This window comes from Halictus rubicundus, chromosome 11 (assembly GCF_050948215.1).
Source record: "Halictus rubicundus isolate RS-2024b chromosome 11, iyHalRubi1_principal, whole genome shotgun sequence".
Taxonomy (NCBI): domain Eukaryota; kingdom Metazoa; phylum Arthropoda; class Insecta; order Hymenoptera; family Halictidae; genus Halictus; species Halictus rubicundus.
In genome coordinates this window covers 15,846,616-15,868,325 of record NC_135159.1, presented here as the reverse complement: position 1 = coordinate 15,868,325, position 21,710 = coordinate 15,846,616, and the positions used below count along the sequence as shown (strand labels likewise).

At 46.3% G+C, this 21,710-nt stretch overlaps 1 protein-coding gene across 7 annotated transcripts; it reads right to left on the bottom strand.

Moving 5' to 3' along the window:
• Positions 1–260: 260 nt before the first annotated feature.
• Positions 261–21,292, bottom strand: Aralar1 (calcium-binding mitochondrial carrier protein Aralar1). Of its 7 annotated transcripts, none has more exons than XM_076796435.1 (18): positions 20,956–21,292; positions 9,884–9,940; positions 9,656–9,798; positions 9,397–9,512; positions 9,198–9,337; positions 8,980–9,126; positions 8,685–8,826; positions 8,444–8,537; positions 7,764–7,799; positions 6,330–6,420; positions 6,034–6,109; positions 5,390–5,508; positions 5,144–5,314; positions 4,825–4,965; positions 4,556–4,750; positions 4,241–4,343; positions 3,544–3,628; positions 261–3,448 (listed from the first exon to the last, which is right to left on the bottom strand). In XM_076796435.1, exons 1-18 carry the CDS (start codon positions 20,995–20,997, stop codon positions 3,262–3,264), a joined length of 2,085 nt encoding a protein of 694 aa, XP_076652550.1. In that variant the 5' UTR covers positions 20,998–21,292; the 3' UTR covers positions 261–3,261. The 7 variants fall into 7 exon arrangements, with proteins under 7 accessions (XP_076652550.1, XP_076652554.1, XP_076652549.1 ...); XM_076796439.1 differs by having other exon boundaries at positions 3,544–3,621; XM_076796434.1 differs by having other exon boundaries at positions 3,544–3,634; positions 20,956–21,291.
• Positions 21,293–21,710: the final 418 nt, after the last annotated feature.

Genomic DNA, 21,710 nt, shown 5'->3' with positions numbered 1-21,710 from the left:
ATCAAAGATATTACGACTGACGAAAGTCCGTAAGAATTGAATTCGAAATTGCCTAACTAATCGGCCTTCCGGTATATCGTTAAGAGTCTAACACGAGTAGATCACAGATCGTAGAACGTCGATTTGATTTGCGTCAACTTTCAACTGCGGGGATGAGGGGCGAGAAATACCTAGCGTAATTAATTAATCTATTATCTTTATCATTTATACCGGTAATCCTTTATCCTTCGTTTAAATTACATTTCGTAGATTCTTGTAGACAGGACGATATTAAACGGTCGATCCACGGAGGTGAAACTTAGTCCCTTCGTCTAATCAAATTTACTTCCAACGATCGCTCTTACATTCGACAATGTTAACACGTTCTATGCGATTTCCTTTTCACCTGTCTTCCTTCCAAGCTTCGAGTGGCCTACTTCCGAATTTTCCAACAAATTAAACGTTCTCGTAAAAGGAAAGTATCGTGAGCCAAGGTATAGTACACGTTAATTAATACCGCAGTGTCCGAACGTTCGGTTTTATTCTCATAAACGTCCAGCGAAACCGCAACGAACGTGTTAAGGGGGTCCCCATTGTTACTTGTAAAATATACATTTACAAATACAGATTATTCGCTTAGTTTCTCTCCTGTATGTTTTTGTGCGATCACATAACCATCTCGGGTTAAGTCCGCCGCAAATGAATGGTCGTAATAGGTGGAAACAGATGTGGCCACCCGCGAATAGAGGTCGAAAATTAGTTCTTCTTCCATGATATGGAAGGTGTAGCGAACGCGTTAAACGTCCTTCAGGACCTCGGAGCATAGCGATTGTGACAGTAGCTGCTAAATCGGAGACGGTCATGGAATGTGTTCAAACGGAAGAGTGCTCGCGAGCAGATCATGATCTTAGGCCGGACAGGTAAAAAAGATCCCTGCGAACGAAAACAAAAGACTCGCTGCGCCGTGTTGCACTCTCTATAAACTCTTCTTGTTCAAATCGCTCTCTATTCCCCCGTCTCACCCTTCCTTCCCACAATTCCCGCCTGTATAGAACAAGATCGGCACTCGACAGATATGTCCGTAGCAACGTTAAAAATCTGTGACGACAACAATCAATGAGGTTGACAGTTTGCGGTGCACGAGTTTATATAAACCAAACTGTATCGAGCTGCGAATGCCCACGACGGATTCCTGAATGTTTCTCATAATTTCTATGCACCTGGACAGCGACGAACACCGTTAAAGATTATTCATATTCGACTTATAAATACCTCTGCGTACATTGGCTGATAGAACGCGAAGTCCAGTCGACTATAACAACCTTCTCCAATGTTCACGTTCGCCGGTGGTGCAGGTATATATACACACAAGCTAATTATATTACATATACAACGTATGTATGTACATTAAACTATGATTAGGATGGTTGAATTGATATTTTCGGCCAGGACGCAGGCCATAAACGCGCGTGTCTCATTGTCCGTCGACGGTGAGCGAGGCTTCAGGGTCTCCAGTAACCTTGATCCACTCTTCAAACCAAGGAAAACCATACTTCTGAATTTACCTACACGCTTATCGCTTGGATGTTTTATCGTTGAGAACTAGCAGAGTTTCAGCGACCAGACCCCCTTGGAAATTCAAGTGAAACGAACCCTGATTCCTCGGACAGGCTCGCACGTCATACCTTTCTCTCACTATGTCTCTCTCTCTCTCTCTCTCTCTCTCTCTCTCTCTCTCTCTCTCTCTCTCTCTCTCTCTCGATTTATGTACACAATCAACCGTTCTCCGCGGACAGAGAAAGACTAACCGCCAGACTATACACAACCGGTACATTGCTCTTCCCCTTGTATCCCTGTCTGTCGTTCCCCTTATTATAAAAATATATATTGACCATCTGAACCGGCTATGGGCAGCATGTCAGGTGATCATCGTGAGATAATACATGGTTTCGCTTTGGACGCTGATAAAATTGCTTCTCGCTGACGATGATGCGCAACAAAACGAAACGAAACGAAACGAAACGAAATGAAACGAAACGAAACGTTCTCGACGCGCGAACAGATCAAAACGTGTATAGATATGCATAGAGTAGAGAATTAATCGACTAAGCGTGGCAGGCAGACGTTCGCGAAAAGTAGTGTGCAGCGTTATATCGATAAGCGCATCGACAAGAGCATCGCCTGATCGATCAACTTCAAAATGGAACACAATATGTTTGGTAAAGAGACAGCGGACCTAGATCGTGTACTTTACACCGGGAGAAGCGAATGGCAGTCGCGACTAGAAGAAGAAGAAGAAGAAAAAGAATTCGAAAACGAGCAGGCCACGAGTGTCAGCCGGGAACACGGTACGATCTCTGTCGGTGCCAGGACCGACGAAAGCATCTTTCGCAAAACGTTAACGACGGTGTGCTAGAAAAATAGTCGAGCTCTCGGAAAGAAGCGTGTATCGTTCCGTCGAAGATTCAAGGCGAGATATAAAAAGTAGAAAAAGTAAGATTGCAAGGAGGGGGGGAGGAGGCTTGCGAAGCATGAGCCGGTTCTCCCTCTGATCAAAAATATTTTCCAGCCTTCACTTTGATTATGAATCCGGCAGGGACAGTGTCGTGTCTCACCCTTTGCTCCTTCTTGGTATCGTTTCAATTCAGAACTGAATGGTTTATAGAAACGCAATGTTGTCGAAGGCGAAAATGTTGTTGCCGCGTCGACGCAGAAACGGTGGAGAACGATGCAAGCAAGGGGCAACTACGCAAGGTGTCTCTGGAGTCAAGGAGTCAAGATGACTCTGGAGTTGAACGAAAGATAGAGCCAATGGTACCTGCTTCTTCTATTTCCGCTTAACGATCGGTAGAGGGATGAAGAACGCCCAACAATGGTCTTTAGGCTAAACCGTTCTCAAGTTTGGACCTCATCTAGAGTAACGATCGTCTTCGGCAACGATCACCGGTGATCTTGTGCGCGTTGAGCTTCCGTTGTAGGAATCCTAACGGTCGCTACTTTGTTTCCTTGATCCATAATCGAGGGTGCTACCCTCGCGTGGTCTCTCGTGGTTCTAGGGTTCCTTCGTCTATCTCCCCGCGCGCGCGCGTGTCATCTTCCGCTTCCTCTCGTGGGTTTCTTTCCGGCGAGGCCGGGAGCGAGGAGCCTAAACTGAAGCGCGACTCGTTTGGATCGACCAAGACTCGGATCGACTCGATTCGTCTCGGTTTATTTATGGATTCTATGGAGCTCTCTGTATACTCTTTGCTTCCCTAACAACGACGATTCTCGCGCCTACGGACATTAGTCCTGTAATTGTTTCCCTGGGGTAACCGCCTGGAACCTCGGCAGGCAAAGACCGAACTTGCTCTCGATGCCCGTGAAGATCGGCAACGCGATCTGGTAGCCGCCTATGTGATCCGGGTTCGTCGAACGGATCTCTTGCGCCACTCCCGTGGTCGGGAACCTCTGCTCGGACCCTGCCGGTCGCCTAAAACCGACACGTTTCTTGGTATACTGTCCGAGCAATCGGATCCGTAACTCGAACAAGTTACGCTCGACTTGAATATGTTTCAGTGTACTCACGATCCTCCAAAGTCGACCACGAACAACCTCTGTAGCAGTTCATAGGTGAACAGGGTGACGCCGAACTGCGGCGACGATCTGAACACTCGTGCTGTAAAACAGAGAGACTCGATGAATCTAGAACCATTCGCGGAGAAACGTCCGACAAGTATATCATTAGAAAACTGTGTTCGATGAATGTTATAATAATGATCGTGCTCCCGCGACAAGCGTCGGACGTTGGCTTCCGACGCGCGGCACAATGTTCGTCGTAATCGCAACGGGACGATTCACATGAACATCCAACAGAATCGTGCGACGATCAAAAAAACTCATCAGGGGTTAGAAGTTATGGGGTGAGAGAACGAGAAGGGAAAAGGTAGGAGGGAGCTTGAACGAAGAGTGGGATGAGGGTGGACAGATATAACAAAAAAAAAAGAAAACTCTAAAAGACCACGAAGAGGCTGGCAGGCACAGAGAAAAATAAGTACTCACTTAGAAGCAAGTTGCCAGGTCATATTGGAGGGGAAGAATAGTCGAAAGATGCAACAGGGCCAATCCCCGCGCATGCAATCGACCAAAATCAAATTATATTACTAACTGTCTTCGCATACAGTGTCAAATAAAATCTCCCGTATGTCTAACTAGCTACCCTCGCACCGACATACCCAGATCGATCGATTGTCGAACGCGGGATCTAAACAGCTTATCTAAGTACCTGTTGCTCCCTTCCAGAACGCTCTAGCCCCTTCTTCCTTGTAAATTTTCTGCGCGCAGTCTAGCAGGCCGTTGTACGTTGTCTGACCCTCTCTGGCTACCACCTATCGAACCATTAAAAAGTATAAACTACCCATACAATAGATCGACAGAGCATGCTAACGTATATAAGTGAAGCTTCTTCGAAACATTTTTCATTGAAATTGTCACCGATGATCGGCACTATACTTTTGCTTAAAAACGATTGATTCGTTTTGAAATGAACTAAATTGTAGCGTGAGGCGCAAACTTCATCGATGAAAGCCGAGAGACGCACTTGTAATCTCGTTTTGATCACATCAGCAGGAGTGACTAAAGCTGCGGCGGGCACACCGGCGAACGCGCCAGCAAACAGGAGAGAAAGGGGTGTGTTGTAGCCTCCCTCGTCCGCCAATTTCGTTTTCGTGTGGGCGTACATGGGGAAATAGATGGCACTGAAGGGGATGTCCCGGAGGAAACAAGCTCTGGAACCCTGAAATCAAGAGACACGCTTTACGAGATGGAACGTTCACTTATTTCTCGATTAATCCACCGGTTCGAACCTACTTTGTACAATCCGAACAGACCCAGCTCCTTGACGACGGACCAAGCTCTCACTTTCTGCGCTCCGGCTATCTCTCCAGCCACTTGAAGTCGGATCTTGACGATCTCCAAAGGATTGGTGAATATCACTTGAGATCCTCCGGCCTGGAATTGAAAGTAAGATTGTATAGTGAGCAATGTAATGCCCTGTATAATTTTTTGAGAGATAGAGAGAGAGAGAGAGAGAGAGAGAGAGAGAGAGAGAGAGAGAGAGAGAGAGAGAGAGGGCGAGGATCAACTACGTAGAAAGACGACGAATCTTTGAGCGACTATGATCACTTACACAGGCGCCGGACATAATCTCTCCGTAAAGTGGCAGATTGCCATTCTTATCCATGAACTTATCTCTGACGAAGTCGTTGACGGTCAGCTTGATCGCCTTCTCGGGCGCAACGCCCATCAGCTGCGGCAGCAGACCTCTGTAAAGCCCGAAGAAACCCTCGTGCCGGATTACCTGTCAAACGCGAAACACCAGCTTCATGATTAACAATGCAGGCGGTGTGTCGTAGCGAGACTTTTCGATTCCAACCTTTTTCAAGCAATCAAAGCTGTTTCGGTACATCAGCTCGCCGACCAGAGAGCCGGTCCTCTGGTTCTGCAACCTCGTCTTTACCAGGTCGATGGGGTACACAGCTGTCGCGCCCACCGCTGTACAGAATATTCCTTCGTCTAGTTCTCTCTTTATCGTTACCGCACGACGATCGAGTGGCCATCGAGAAGAGAAGCTGCTCTTTACGGCTACTAAACCACCCCTCGCGGCTACAACTCGACACGCGAGACTGGGACAATTGCACTCGACTATAGCTCACACAGCCTAGGCTCTCTTTAATCGGTCAACCATTTTCCGTTTCGTTTACAACACGACAGAGTTTCTTTTAACTAATTTTCAGTTACCGACATGTTTTAAAAATCGGAAAAAATCACAATCGTGTGCGCTGTTGGATAGAATTTATATAACTATCTTTGCGGTAGAGACTTGGAGCTTGAATGCTCTTCAAGAAAAGGCAAAGTGTTCTTAGCATAACATCACTCTGGTTTCCGAGTCTGGTGTCCCAGTCTCGAGTGTTTGATGTGTTCAGACGAATCGAATCAGCGCTATCCTGGAGACGCGCGGGTTCACGGCTGTAAGAATGGTTAAGAGATTTGGTTGGTCAGGTTTTCTCGTAGACGTACCTCCTCCGATCGAGCCGAGGACGAACCGATATCCGCTCTCGAGTATCTGCACGACCACGCCCCGCTCGTCCGGGCTCTGAAATAGAAGAAGAACGCCGTGGCTGTTAAAAGCTGCGACCGGTGTTAACGTTTTCGGCCGATTTTGCTACAACGATTCATTCTTCCGGGGATGATTATCTGACAGATAGACAGACAGACAGACACAGACCGGACGGAGAGACTGACCCGACTGGCATCCATGACCGGCGTGTGACAAACGGCACACGGCGCTTCTAGAATTCCCGTCGCACACTTACCGACACCGCCTTGATCTCGGCTAGGCGTTTTGTAATTTGCTTGAAATACTGCTCAGGTGTCATAGCCACGAGATCATTGTATACAATTTTCCTGAAACCCGAGAAAATGCCTGCTCAATATAGGTGAGTTGTGGCTTCCGGGCGGCGTGAAAGCGATATTTTTGTTCGACGAGAAAGAGAGAGAGAGAGAGAGAGAGAGAGAGAGAGAGAGAGAGAAGAGAGAGAGACAAATAGACAATAGAAAGAGTAAAGAACGAGAAAGAGAGAAACAGGGTGAGGGTGTGTGAACGGATCGTTATCGTTATAATTCCCTTAGTGTTTGTCCCCCATCGAGAACCGGGAATGGTGCGTGTGTATGTCTAGGATGATCATTATAGCAACATCGATGGCACTGGTTCGAGCGAATACTAAGAATCCTGGCAAACGGAGCTCCTCGAACGGGTCCTCAAAGTCTGACGAGAAAGGCAGCAAATTGTGATTTGGGTTGCAGGAGTGCTTGGAGGCGGAGAGAAAAAGAGAAAGAGAGAGAGAGAGAGAGAGAGAGAGAGCGAGAGAGAGAGAGAGAGAGAGAGAGAGAGAGAGAGAGAGAGAGAGAGAGAGAGAGAGAGAGAGAGAGAGAGAGAGAGAGAGAGACAGAGCAGAGACAGGGAAGATAGAGTATAGAATGGAATCGTTAGTGCCCACGGTGTGCAAATGTTTGCAAATACCATCGTCCTAAGATAGATATATGCCGAAGAAAGTAGGTGAAACAAATATGGTGTGTACGATTCGTGTCGGCTGCACCGTGCACCTGAAACCACTTCGATCGCCGTACAATCATTCTCTCGGAAAATCTTCCAGGCAAGAAGATCGAACGGTTTCGAAGAAAATATAATCCTGATCGGTTCTCCTGCGAGTAGATATCCTCTGTATGTGCAGACGGTGACCATATTTTCTTGGATAAAATAGGAATAGGCTGCTTCGTGTTCAAGGACTTTTCTCTTAAACAATGATCACCGTAGCCGACACAGTGCAGAAAAACCAATCGCACCTTTCCGGAAACTATTCGATTCTCATCGGGAAGATTCTCTGGCAAAATCGTTGCTTCACGGTCACCGTAGCGGTTCCATTTGCAAGCTACATCCTGTATACACGTATACGAATGCACGCAAGGATTTCGCAACTGTAGCACTTGTGGAACCATTCGAGATGTTCGAGTTGCGCGATGATCCCGCGTGCATGTACATACGTATTGCACGTGGAGGTAAGATTCGTGTGGCAAAAGGAATGGGAATTTTCGTCTCCGAAAGCCAGCGATCTCTCGGACAACTATCGAGACTCGGTTTTCGTGCGGTTCAGAGAGATTCCCGTTGCTTTCGCGCGTGGCCAACAACATTATGTTTTCTTAGAACAGACTTATAGCACGTGATTATTCTTGTATATACAAAGACGCACCCAAGCCGCGAGTCTGCCTCGTCATCTTCCGTAGATCTGATCATATCCAGGCAGCGTAAACACGTAAACAAATACATTGAATCATGAGAGCCACGATCGTCGCACACCGAACAGATTTCGGAAAATAGAGTGTAAATTGCATTCGGAAGAAAAAGGTTTTCTGTTTGTTTCTTTGTTTTCTCTCGTTCGAGGAGGACGATTTTGAAAAATGGTAGTGGACTGTTCTTTCGCTCGAGATAGGGATCGTCGTTCATTCGTCTTCCTTTGCCAAGGAACGAGAGACACGTTTGGATGATGACGATGCGCTTGCTGGTACAACGGATAGCATTTCACATGATGGTTACATTCTTTGCTTTTGTTTCTTTCTTTCTTTGTTACCGTTCCGCGTTGTTGTTTCTGCTTTTCGTTGACCAGATCAGCGAGGAAATTACGTTATAGCTTATGTATCGCGTTTATCGTTTCACCGGCGGCTACCCGCAACATCCTCGACACCCGCGATGATACCGATACGAGAAACAGAGAGTGAGAGAGAGAGAGAGAGAGAGACAGAGAGAGCTCGGTGTGTATCGCTTTTGTTTTTTTTTCTTTCTTTCTTATATCCTGCTTTTGCGGTTCACGCCCGTTCGATCGATCCACGCTGAAGAGAACCGCTCTTTGCTCTCCGGATCGGAGATACTCACCCAGTCTGATGTAGCAGGTCGCAAAGCTGAAACAGAATGTCCACCTCCAGTGGCGTGATCTGCGACATCATTTGCGCGGAATGGAGAAACCTCTCTGAAAACGGAACACATCATCTGTCTATTAAACTACAAACCAGCGAAACTTCAGTTTTCCTGCCAAGCTAGATGGATCAGTTTGCTAGACGATATCTAATGAAAATTCTGAATTATGACCAAAATAGTGTGAGCCTATGTTTGGTACCTTTGGTAACTTCGTCGTATCTGTGGCCGTTGGTCGCGTTCAGGTAGATGCGTTTTATCAGTTCCATATTGTTCAGGAGCGAGTTGAACGCCATGAAATATGGAAAGCTGACTTTCCTTCCCGATTGGCCGATACTCGCAGCCTGAAATCGAACGAAGTCTTCGTAGTATTGTAACAAACTGAATGCAACATAAATACGTTCGATCCTGACTCGATCCTCTCGACCGAACGGATTCGCGTTGCAACCAGTTGATTTCTTTGTTACATGTTACATGTTCGGAAGAGAGCAGCTTACAGGGACCAAGTTGTCCCTGACGTTCGGCGTCAGAAGATGACTCTTGATGCTGAGCATGATGTCCTGAAAGTCCAGCGCCGAGATGAAACCCTGTCCCTCCTTATCGAACTTCTTGAAAGCCTCTGTCGCGTACTCTTCGTGAAAGTCCTGACGTAATAGGCGACAATGAGAAACGATCGCTAAATAGAAAAATCTGGGAGGACGGGTTTTCCACGTACGTGTAAAAACTGACTAAACTCCGCGTAGCTGATCAATCTCTGTTTATCTTTGCCGAAGTAGAGCTTGATGAAGCTGCTGTCCATGTTGAACGGCATCCTCTGATGCAGCTCCGTCTTCATCATCACCTCAGCGAACTCCTCTGCAAGAGAATACCGTCGTCAGACCCTGATCTAACGTTAGAGCGCATGGTCGACTTACCAAACGCAACCATTCCATTTCCATTAGTGTCGAACAGCTGGAAGGCTGTCTTGTAGAGAGCGTCCGGCACGCAGAGCAGGCCCTCGAACGCTTGGAACTCGGCGAACGATATGAACCTGCAACAGAAATAGAATCGATCAAATATCAAATTTGAACAGTGTCTTGCTTCAGTTTTTTAGCGATTTCTAACGAGATTTAACGTTTGACCAAACAGGAGTTGGAGAGGAGAGACAGTAGGCGAGAAAAAAACAAAACTGACCCATCTTTGCTGGTGTCGACGATACCGGCGAGCAAGTTGACGGAGTCAGGGTTGTAATCTGGATCGGTGTAGAGGCCAAGGTAGCTTCGCACGAAGTCAGCCGGGGTCATGTACCGCTCGCCATTCTTCTCCTGCGATGCGTACTACGAATTCGCAAAAAGAAAACGGTTTTACGAACCGACCCTTTTCGTTTCGAGGAAACCTTTGCTTTGTCCAGCTGACGCTTACCTGATTGAAGATTTCATGGAGGCGTTCAGTGTGCGCACGCTTTAGATATCCGGAACCCTGGAACCGAAAACCATAAACGTTCAGTAGGTACATCGATCGCCTGGAGCTCTGACAAATCGCTCTGACGGAGAAATTTTATCCTCCTTTTCTCCGCGTTCGTCACTTCGAGAAAACTGCTCCGATGAAAATCCGAACGAAAATCGGGACGCGAGGAGAGAATTTTCTTCTGAAAAAATTCCTAAAAACTCGTGGAAAACGGCCTCGAAAACCAGAATATTTGTCACCTTGATCGCTCGCGCAATTTTCATTAAATCCTGCGAACCGCGGGTTATCTGCGATAACGCGTTATCGGGCAAACGGTTGCAATTCACGCGCGCGTAAACCAAACGAATACTCGTACTGCAATAAAAAAACTTGCAACTCATTGACTGTTTACGTTGATCCATCCGTTACTCCTGAACATCGGACATTTCATATGCAAAAACTTGATACAGTAAACTTAGTACAATAGTGTCATTAGGCGAACTGACTAAGATCGTGTAGCTCCGTTCGGCTATTGTTAGATCAAAACTATACCGTAATCGTTGGATGTACAAATGTAGGTGTACAAATATATTCGCAGCCTTTCGAGTAGAATCGCTAATGTATATTTAGGTATTTAGCATACTTCATCCTTCAAATAGTAGCGCTTTCAGGGACTCGCAAACGGTAGTACACATCTTGTTGCGCAACAAAGCGATAAAGAAAGTTCGGCCCGTCGCGATAACGAGATATCGAGATCTAGAATTACGTGACACGTCGATAATTATCGAACCGATAAATGTTCTAATTGATCGCAAATCTTGATCTTCATGAATATTTGGGAAACTCGCAAATTCGTGTTGCACAACAGCGACAAAAAAGCGAGCGTATTTTCCGACTGTTTTCGGAAAACGGCCCTTCGCTTCAGCCGACATACATACATATGACCAACCATAAGCGACGCGCCGTGGCAAATGGTTCAAGGTTCAAAAGCAACGAGTTTAACTGGATGTTGAAGCCGAACGCCGAAAGGTCCCGAACCGTTTGACACGTTCGCTCGTTGATACGGTTAGTTAGCAGCTTGTTAACGATATCGCACAGCCTCGAGAAATATCGAATCGGAAGTTAATAAATTCCCGGCCGAGCCGAGCAGGGACACTTCGAAAACTTTTGCCTCGGATTTCAGATTCGTTCCAAAATTTCGAGTATTTTTATTTTTTTGTTCTTTCGAGCGCAACATCCTCGGCGAGTTTTGAAGAAGCCAGACCGACGACGACCCAAATTCGAATTGGCTCGAGCATGAACTTTAAACGGGTGACAAAATGTTGCTCGCTGGTTGTCTACTGTATCCCGAATGCGAAATGTGTACAGGGTGTTCAAGAATCAAGACTTCCTCGGCGCGATGGATACAGCACGAGACTGCGTTACGTGACGATCACGTGCGACCGTTCTGTTACATGCAGTTTTTCACGGTCGCTCGGCGTTCGAGAACTTGACGCAGAAAATAATATGGGAATGGCAACGGAGAGACAGGAACGGAGAGAGAGAGAGAGAGAGAGAGAGAGAGAGAGAGAGAGAGAGAGCCCCTTGATCGTATTGATCAAGAGAGATCGTGTGCCAGCTTTGCAAAGCCGATAACCCGACTGTCGGTGCTCAAAATAAAATTTCTGCCAGGTAGAACGTCAGCGCGAAAGGCAATCTTATCTGTCGGAATTATTCCTACGACTGCCTCGGGAAAGAACCGCTCCTCGAAATTCAGGGAGTTCGTTAGCTCTCGAGAATATTTGCAGCACACCTTATAGCAAAAATTTGCGAACGAATCAGCTCGAGGGGTCCCGGGACCAATGGCGGCAACTGTTGCACGCTAAAGTGCCCCGCTAACATTTTCCCCGGGCGCTGTACAGCTAAAAATTAAATGTTATTGTTCAGATCAAGTCGAAGTTCGGATCAATTATCTATTCAGTTTCCAGGCAAATAAAAAACATTTCTATTAAAATCAGAAGTCCTGCCGGTAAATTCATAAGAATCATTTACTTTTACAGAAGTCGCTATTAATGAAACCTCCTCTGAATAGATAACCAACCTTTCGTGACGACGACGAGCACAGCACTCGAATCTTATCTCTTATCAAATCGACATGATCCACGCCTATTATGCTTGACCCAAATGTTTCAATTAACGAATTAGAGTGTTGAATACGATTTAGCAATTTTATCTAGCCCGTTTCTTTGCGAGGTTAATTTGCTAGAAATTTGCTATTTAGTTTGTTGTCAATGTATAGCCAATGTATGCAAATTTCCTTCGTCTTCGAGAAAATTAAGAACGGCAAAGAAGTTCTACGTTGTCTAACCGTAAAATAACTCGCGAGGGATTAGGCTGCTGTAGCCTAGGTTTGAAGGAGAATAGCTATCGATTTGCAACGTTGTGGAATAAGTTGTTCGGTGGTGCGGGAACGTACCATCGCTCGGAATTCTCTCCCTTAGCCGTCGGCAAGACGAAGAAAGGGGTCGGAATGCGGCTACTCTCTCGCAATCGGTTAGTTCCAGAAGAACGAGTCACGTGCTGCCGGAAATTAGCATGCCGACGGGGGTCACGTGCCTCGAATAATGGGTCACCGTCACGCGGCACAGAAAAAGATCAGCAGATGGCAGAATGCGACGTGCAGTATGCGCGGAACGCCGGTCATCAAACCGCGAAAGAAGATTCGAAACCGAGGGCCGCGCGAAGACAAACTCGACGGGAGTATCTTACCCGCGATAAAGTCACTGTCAGACTGATTGCCATAAGTCTACGCCGCCTAAACGACAGGAGAACGCACACTTCGCGTCGGCTCCCTCCTTCTAATTGTAAGTCCACTACTCGAACCTTTGACCCGATCGGTAGTTAAACCAGCCGAAAAACATTGTTATCAAAACTTTTCGTTTCGTTAGCGGCGGAATTAGGTTCGGCGCTGCTGGACGAACTGCGGATATGCGACATACAGATTTTCATGCATTTACAGTAAAACTGAGACACAAAATTAAGAGAAGAAATCAATTTTTAAGTATCTCCCCTTTGGTGTAATTTTAAAAAACAAAAATCCAGCGGATCTTTATGCTAAATAAAACGTTTTTTTTTTACCGGAATTCCAACAAACTGGAGTGAAATGTAAATTTATTTTCTTTCCGAGTATGTTTAGCAGGTCAAAAATAATGTAGCAGTATTTTGACATTTTTCCATTGGTTTTACCGTTTTAAATTACTCCTGCCGCGTTCTGTCGTAAATGCATTCCAGCGATGACACAGAAATTAAGGGCGAAGAATTTCGGTCGCAGTTTTCATGAGTGGGTTAATTGATTAATTAAAGAGAGAGCGAAACGGTCATGCTCCATTGTCAAGAGCAGGTATTTTTATGTGTTTACTTGTTCCGCGGTCTTGGCCAACCGGCTCGACGGCGCGGCGCATAGCTTCCTGCATGCATGACGCTCCTTTTGCAACACGTTATGCAATCGGCAAATCAACGAGCACACAGACCGTTCCGATCGTGGACGCGCGTACACACGTGGTCGGTGGTGCTGTTCGTTAGACGACGTACGCGGCGCTAATTAACGCGTCCCGTGCCGATGCAAACACCAGAGACCGCGAAAATTTCCAACGCACACGGACACCCGTCAATCGACCATCAGGAGGACCGTTCGACCCTCCGTATGCTATGCCGGTGTCGTTCGCGACCCGTCAATATTGTCAATTTTATTCCGATAGAAACACGACGAAAGTCTTATATCAGAAAGAAAACTGTATTATCGGTGTGAGTCAGAAATGACTCCGGCACACGCCTAGAACTCGCAGGAGTCCAACGATTGATTCTACGCAAATTGACAGAAATCCTCAGAATAGATATAAGCGGAAAAATTTCATACGGAATGCGCCGTATAAACATAAACGTTTTTAACAGCCTTTGCGGAGAGCTCGACAAATCTTTTGTCACAGAGCGAACTCGAGCAAGCTCGGTGCACGAGACGTTTCCATTGTTCCGTTCGATCCCCGAAGGCGAACGCGATTAATGGAGATGCAGTTGAATGCAGTTGGATGCGGTTCGACGTTGCTAGACGGTGTTCGTTGCGGTCGAAAAGAATGCTAAGCCGAGGCGAGGCGAGGCGAGGCGAGGAAAGGCGAGCAACAGGTGTCTTCGAGTGGCACGGAACACGGAATTGGATCATCCGAGTGCAACACGAGTGCAATGGAAACGCAACGAGTCAAGGTGGCCGTCGAAATGTCAGGGCTCGAAATGTCCTATACGAAGAAACTTCCATTTCGAGAATAATCTGTCCTCTGACTTTCTTTACAGAAGATCCAGAATTCCCTATCTCGGTTTGACGCCGACAAAATGGCGTATTTCGCAATTTTTGTTAGAATTATCGAAGTTACAACTTCGTGGCTACAAATAGATTTCTGTAATCGAGCATGTGTTATGATAAATATCACGCAGTCTAAATAAATCCAATCTTGTTACTTTCATAACATTGCCAGCCAATTTTACTTCTCGGTAGGCTTACTTGTTCTGATGCTGTCTAACGAACATTGTCTCACTATCGTACTTGTTAGCGACAGTTTGTTTTTGAGAGAAATCGAAGGCAGATAGCCCGACGCTAGTCCGCTTTCGGTTAATTTATGGTAGGGTCCAGGGTTCGCGTAGCCTCTCGAAGCCGTAGTTCCTGTCGACGGACAAACCCCGGATGATGTCTGGCAACTCGAAGTTGTTCAGGTACTCGATGGGGCGCATTCGTTGACACATGTTTGGAAAGTTAGGAATCTTTAAGTATGGCAGACGACCCGACGTCGTACTACTATCTTCAAGAACAAAGATAGTTCTTATGAAGTTCTTATCTGTTATATAGTTCTTATCTGGCCACGGAGTGGGGGAAGGCAAGGGTGCCTTCTGGTAAAAGGACTGTGTTGGACCGCTCAGCACTTACCCAAAAACCTCGGAAAAAGGCAGTCCATGCGAATTTTTCTAACATACTCGATCAGGATCGCCTTAGCAACGAGATCTCGAGTTTACGTAATCGCGATTCTCGTTTTCTTAATTGATAAAAAGAAGCATCGCGCGAAATCAACCGCGCTTGACATTTAAATACTGATTCTAGATCGTTAATTGCATAACGAGCTCGAGGGAGGCGGCAATTAATGTTAATTAGATATCAGAGAGAGTGTGTGTGTGTTGTGTGTGTATGGTTGGACATCCGGTTTAGCCGGATATTTCTTATCTCGACCGTAGGCTATCTGTTCTGACAACCTAAAAGATCATTTTTCGTTTCTCCGAAGTGCGATATGCGCAACCCTAAATGGAGTGGACACACTTGTTCGATAAAGAGTTCAGTCCCTTCGATGGAGATTAAAAATCAAATGCCGCTTTAAGATCGATCGAATCGGTATTTTATGCGTGTGCAACGATTGCAAGAAACACGAGTCGAATCAAAATTGATTTCGACGTCTCTAATAGTTTAAACGGTACACCTAACAATAATTAAAAGTGACTGGTACTTGCTGCCTTATGAGAATGGCACGATTGAATTTATTTAGATTGATTCGTACCGCGTTACAAAAAAAAACTCGGTATTGGTCGATAAATGAAATCAAATTGAATTAAATCTGATACAAATCGCAATTTTTGCTCCGCGGTACAAAAAGCTCAGAATTGTACATACAGGATAAAATTAAATTCGATTCGACGCAAATCACAATTTTAGCTCCGCGTTGCAAAAGCTTCGGAATTGGTACGAATCGGATGAAATTCAATGAAATATGATAGAAATGAAATTGCAATGTTTGCTCCGCGTTACAAGACACTCAGAATTGGTACAAACCGGATCAAATGAGATCAGATTTGATGCGAACCGAATCGCAATTTTTGCTGCGTGTAATACGAGGGTTTACTACCTTGAATAATTGCGAAATAAAAAATCTGTTTCGAGCGTTAATTAGCTGCACAACCACGGTACGGTAATCCTTGCAGGTACAAGCACTATGATCGTAGTACGCGACGGTAAGGAGGGAACAGAGCGTAAAATTGTCGAATATAATCTGACCTCCCCGTAAATCGCGTTGAAGAAATTCATCCTATTTCATGGAGACTCGTCGAACAGAGAGGCACTGATTGTTCTCACGCGTACAACTGGATCCTCGTCGACATGATTAGCTCGGAACGGAAACACGGGATCATGCCCAGAAATAGTCGAGCTTGGTAAGCGGCCGCGAGAACGATCCGAGCGTAACTGGCTGTGTGCCGTGCGAGAGGTGTAACACTCCGCGAGGCTGCAGTCGAGGCGGCAGCACTCCGCGCAACTGGTACAAGTTCACGCACCAGAAGCCAGGAAGGGAGGTGGTGGATGCTGACAGGAGGTCCCCGAACCCTCTCTTTGCCAAACCAGAACCGTGCAAACTCTGCACCGTCGCAGGAACACCGAACACCGTCGCGTCTACCACCAACCGTGCGCACAGAGTGCATCGTTGCATCGCCGAATGCATCTGCACGCTGAATTGGCCGTTTCCGATTTTCTGCATCGATCATCCTGGACTAAATCTGTCGAGTCTTAAATAATGCGACCGACGTCGTGACCAGACTGCGGATTTTATGGATTTTTCGCAAAAATGTGTCGGCACAGTCTAAAACGAGAGACAGAGTGAAAGAATTTCAGATCTACATATCGGTCTCAGCTTATTAAAATCCGCAGACTAATTGTTACCGTAGAAAAGAACCATTTAATGTTTGTAGTTTGCAAAGAGATCGCAGTAATGGTTCGCGATACTGTTTCCAAGTATGGTATGGTAGTATATGGAGTCACGTAGGCTGTCACGCGAAGAGGATCGGGCTGCAATCGAGTATCGGTGTGCAGGTGCGTGTACAGTGCGCACCGATAACGCCATGTGCGTCGTGTAAAATCTACGTGTTCCAGAGGAATTTTCACCGGCTGGGATCGCGGATTTACCGGAAAATAATGCCACCGTCGAGATAATAATACCTCGGTATCCAGGTCTCGCTATGCCAGAGGAATTAGGTCGATGCGAGAAGAGAAGGAAACGCGAAACGCGAAACGCGTCGCCGATTCGCCGTGCGCCGAGACCAGAGAATTTTTGCGAGCTCTTTGAAACCGCTGCGACGATTCGCGAACTTTTTTTCTGTCGAGAGAGAGAGAGAGAGAGAAAGAGAGAGCGAAATTGGAGCAGAAAATCGCGAACCGAGGCTCGATTAAGTGGCGCCTTTCGGCACGTGTCCAACGTAAGTCTAATAACGCGAGAGCGCGGTTGTATCGTAAGCGAATAGCGCGAGCGAGCAAGTATTTATAGTATAATAAATATAGTGCGGTGTATAAATTGTATACCGATCCCCGACGATCTAGGCTGACTGAAATTAGCATTCGCCAATCGGTCATTTAATTTACTGAACGCTATTTCTACGTACAGTCACTGGCATTGATATTCGGACACTTTTAAGGAGACTATAAGTCTTTTAATATTCGACCACACGACTTGAATTTTTTTTTCTTAGAAGTTAGAACAATTATTTTACTACACAACGTGAAAATGTTTTTTTTTTAAATATATATTCTGAAAGTATCATCGAAATCGGAACCAAGCGAAAAGTTGTGTCGTTCCAGGACTCTCGAGGATCCAATATGGCCGCCACCGACCGCGTCCACCTCGAGATTTTTTACAGAATTGTTGAGATTTTGTTGAGATTCAAAGATTGCGAATCCCGAAGAGGGAACAAGAGTATTGTTACAAGCAGTCACGCGTTTCGCACCGCCTGCTATTTTATTATAAAGAGACACAATCGATACGCTACCGTTAGTAATTCATGCGCGCTGTATCCGAGCCGCGATCGAACGTGAATTCATATTTCATTGGCTTGCCCCGCGGGTTATCAATCGCTCGCGGAATTATTCGACAGTGTGAATCGCCGCGAACATAGAGAAAAATGCCGATTATATCTGTCTTTGTAGCAAATGGAGCCGCGATTCGAACGATCCCCTTCGAGCGCACTTGAAACGATCAAGGTCCGATAACGTTATCTTTGTTCGACTCAGTTTGCAGGCTGCCTTAAACGCCGTTACATAATTATGCGACAGACGATACACGATTACGGAAAATGCTCTGACAACCTGCAAAGATAAAGAAAGTGGGAATTAAATCGAGTTAAAGGCTAGTTTACTAATTATTTTAGCTGAATTGATGGTTTTGCAGCGTCAGGATAAGGTAACCTAGACGATTTTTGGCGGAGGAAGACCAAGAGATGCCGATTCGCGAGATTTCGACTCGCGCATCGGGTCAGACAACTGCAGCAATGCGGTGAACTGCACTAGAACGTGGCCTTGACGTGTTTTCTTTACCGCTGGATCGATAATTGATCCGAGGCCAAAGAACATTTTCACGTTGTCACGCCGACTCGACGCGGCTCGTCGCAGCGATTATCTGCGAGAGAACGGCATTGTGTAAACCGAAGCGAGGATTCCGATGGCGCGAGCCCGTGCAAATTACACTGATCGACAGCAATTTTGCGTGTCGTTGATCAATAGGTAATTCCTATACATAGATCTCGATTTCCGAGAAACTTCATTTCACAACGAAAAACAATATTGTTGACTTCGAGAATTTGATCCAGTTCAACCGCAAAAGCTGTGCACGCAATTTTCCTTCTGACCATTAACTCGGTTGTATAACTATATTTCTACTAGATCAGATTTTCTTTTATGATGTTTTTTATATATAGAAAAATAGTTCCTATCCTCTCCTCTACACAAGGAAACATGTTCGAACAATATCTCTCGGAGCGTCGCGCGGTGCCGCCGATCCGCGTATTTTTCTGCAGCAAACCGGAGTTGCAAAATCGCGCGATACCGCGCGAATCGCAAAACAGTTTCTTGGTCGACTGATAACAACCGGATCGTTGAATAACAAGCGTCGTAACACGCACAAAACATGAAAAAAAAAGACCACGAAGACGGAACGGAGCATACCGGACAAAATCGGATCGACAAGCATACTTGTTTACGCGTATTGTAGTTCCGCGGCCGATTAAAAATTGTTTACACACGCACACAGATAGACAGGCGAAAATATTTGTCGTGGAAAATTTCTCAGTCCCGACCTCGACTAATCGTTAGTTCTTATCCGCATCGTGACCGATTAAACACCGGTAACTCGGATGTATTCGATTTGCTCGTCGCAATTCTGCTTCCCTCCATAACGTCGCGTGACTCTGGCGACGTTTGTATACGCTGGGTTTGCGTTCAGAGATAGAAACGCGATGCTACGGAGGGAGCGGCGAATTGCTGCAGAATGCAAGGAGCGACGTGGGTGTCTTCAGGGTTCGAGGGCAGCGTCAATTCGTTTCAATTCAGCGGCGGGTGCATTGAATAATAGGAGAGCGCATTAAGGTCCATTGCCAATGGAGCTGCTACAGGAAATTGTTTACGCGATGGTTAACGTTAACGTTCTCCTAGATTCGGTTTAAAAAAATTACAGTACAGCCTCGATTATCCGTACCAATCAGTGGAGATTCTCTCCGAAACTGTGAAAAGGATCTCTACCGTAACTGTTCGAATTTCATCCCCACCGCTGGCAGGATCTCGACCCAGCGAGGTGAGCAAGCGAAGCGAAAGATTACAACTTTTCTCATTTTTCAGGAAACTTTTACCATCACATTCGTCTACCTTTACCGATTTCGATGATAAACGTTAGATCACGCCATTTGCATGTACTGCGTGTTGGAATAATAGAGACTTCGGATAATCGATGTTCCACCGTGTAACTAATGCCACGCGCAATGGTTTAATTGTTTAATGGATAATTGATAAGCTGGAAAGGTGCGAATAATGGTAGACGGTTAGGTAATCGGCTGGACAGACCCACGGTGTCGGCTTCGAAAGGATTCATCGTCATGGTCAAGGCGACCGGAAGCGAGGCTCCACGTCTGCGTGGATTCGAGCCGAACGCCTCTAAAATTAGGTCATTGTTTCGGTGTACATATATCTTATATAACCTGTGCAGCGGAACGCTATTGCTGCCCGTCTTCTATCTCTCTCGGTTCCGGGGCGACACGCGGCACAGTTTTGTCGCGACTTTATGCCCGATTCGTTTATCCCGAGCGTCGAAATCTATAAACGTACGTCGTCGGGATCTATAAATGCGCGAGGATCCGCAGTCCGGTTTATAATTAGCGAATATAAACGACATCTAACGGTGGAAATATGAAATGTACGAGCAGCGAGGAGTATAGGTAAAAAAGCGGTCGTTTGATCGAATTAATTACCGCCCCGGTGAAAGGTTAAACGTTTAACGTGTCTTCGAGCAACGGGTCACGGATTCACCGTTATGAACCGGCGATGCTCGAATACATAAGCGTAACGCATGTACAACGGTGTGTATTCGACTGTTCCACGTTTTCGTTCGATTCCGTCGAATCGAAACGTACGACCCATATCGGGGAGGACACGTTCGACGCTCGATTCGAAACGACAAGTGTCGATTCGTGTTCGAGAAACGAGCTCCGTGGATCGCCGCCGCGTGGATCCGCGCGATCGGTTTCGATCGCGACACGATTCTCTCTCTGTAGGGGCGTAGATTCGCGGAAGTCGGCGATCATCGGACGGCTTCCGGTTTCGTTAGGGTGGTGGCGTGGCTGAACAAGGTTGCGTGGACGGTTTCGATGGAAAGATCGAAAATGTATCGAGATCGAGAGTGAGGGTTGAGGGCTCGAGTCCCCGTGACCTCGAAACGAAGACGGCCTCGCGGCCCGACTATTCCAGGGGATCGATAATCGCACCGCCATTCGCGGACACGTAGACCACACAATGCAGATGCGGTTCGGCTGGTGTGGCTGCAGTGCCGGCCTCTCCTCGGAATTTCGAACCGATACAGATCAACCTCGACAGAGAATCCTTTTACATTCGAATAAACTCTAACCGATCGGCCTTGATCTAGATCGGCTTTTTAGGCTGCGAGAAATCGAACGAAACGAAACGAAACGCGACGCAACCGTTTACGTTTAAACGACAAACAAAACTTACCCACCTCTTGGCAGGATGCTCGAACGAGAAGCGAGTCCTTCAACATTCCCAGTAGCAGAAGGTTTCACAGAAATATCGCCGGTTCGTTGTCAGTGTTATTCTCACAGGACGTAAACGCGCAGGCAACCCGGTGGGCTGGTTCGTTCGGTTTCGTTTGTTGGTATTATACACCACACTTACACCCCCAGCACTCACACTTCAATCATTTAGGACACGAAAGAACGTCGGTTCTTCTCGATGCGATTCTGTCGAGACTCACGATCCAACGATTCTCGTTGCGACGCGATCTACCAAACGCTCGACCGCACTTTGAAAACACTCTGCGGAACGGAAGCTGCCATGCTACTGCGCGAAAATCGACCACCTATCGCCATCTGGCCGACCACGCCGGAAACACGGCTGTCGATGCACGTCGGCGCCATGTTGCCGCCGGTCTGGCGGACTATTTGAATATGTTGATATAGAATGATAGAATGATTCTTGCCGTTGTTCCCATAAGACACGGTGTACATGTCGGCAAGAATCATCTGCTTCGTGAAACGGTTTGAAACTACTACGTAGCTGGAATTTACATTGTGTCTTATGGGGAAAACGACAAGAATCACTCGCGCTTGAATAAAAATGATATTTACAATCCTTTCCCATTGAATTTTCGTAATTTTTAATAATAAACTGATGTCTGACCTTGTCGGATACCAACTTGCATATCATGCTCGCCCAATACTTACCAGGGGACTCGAAATCCCGCTAAAAAGTAGG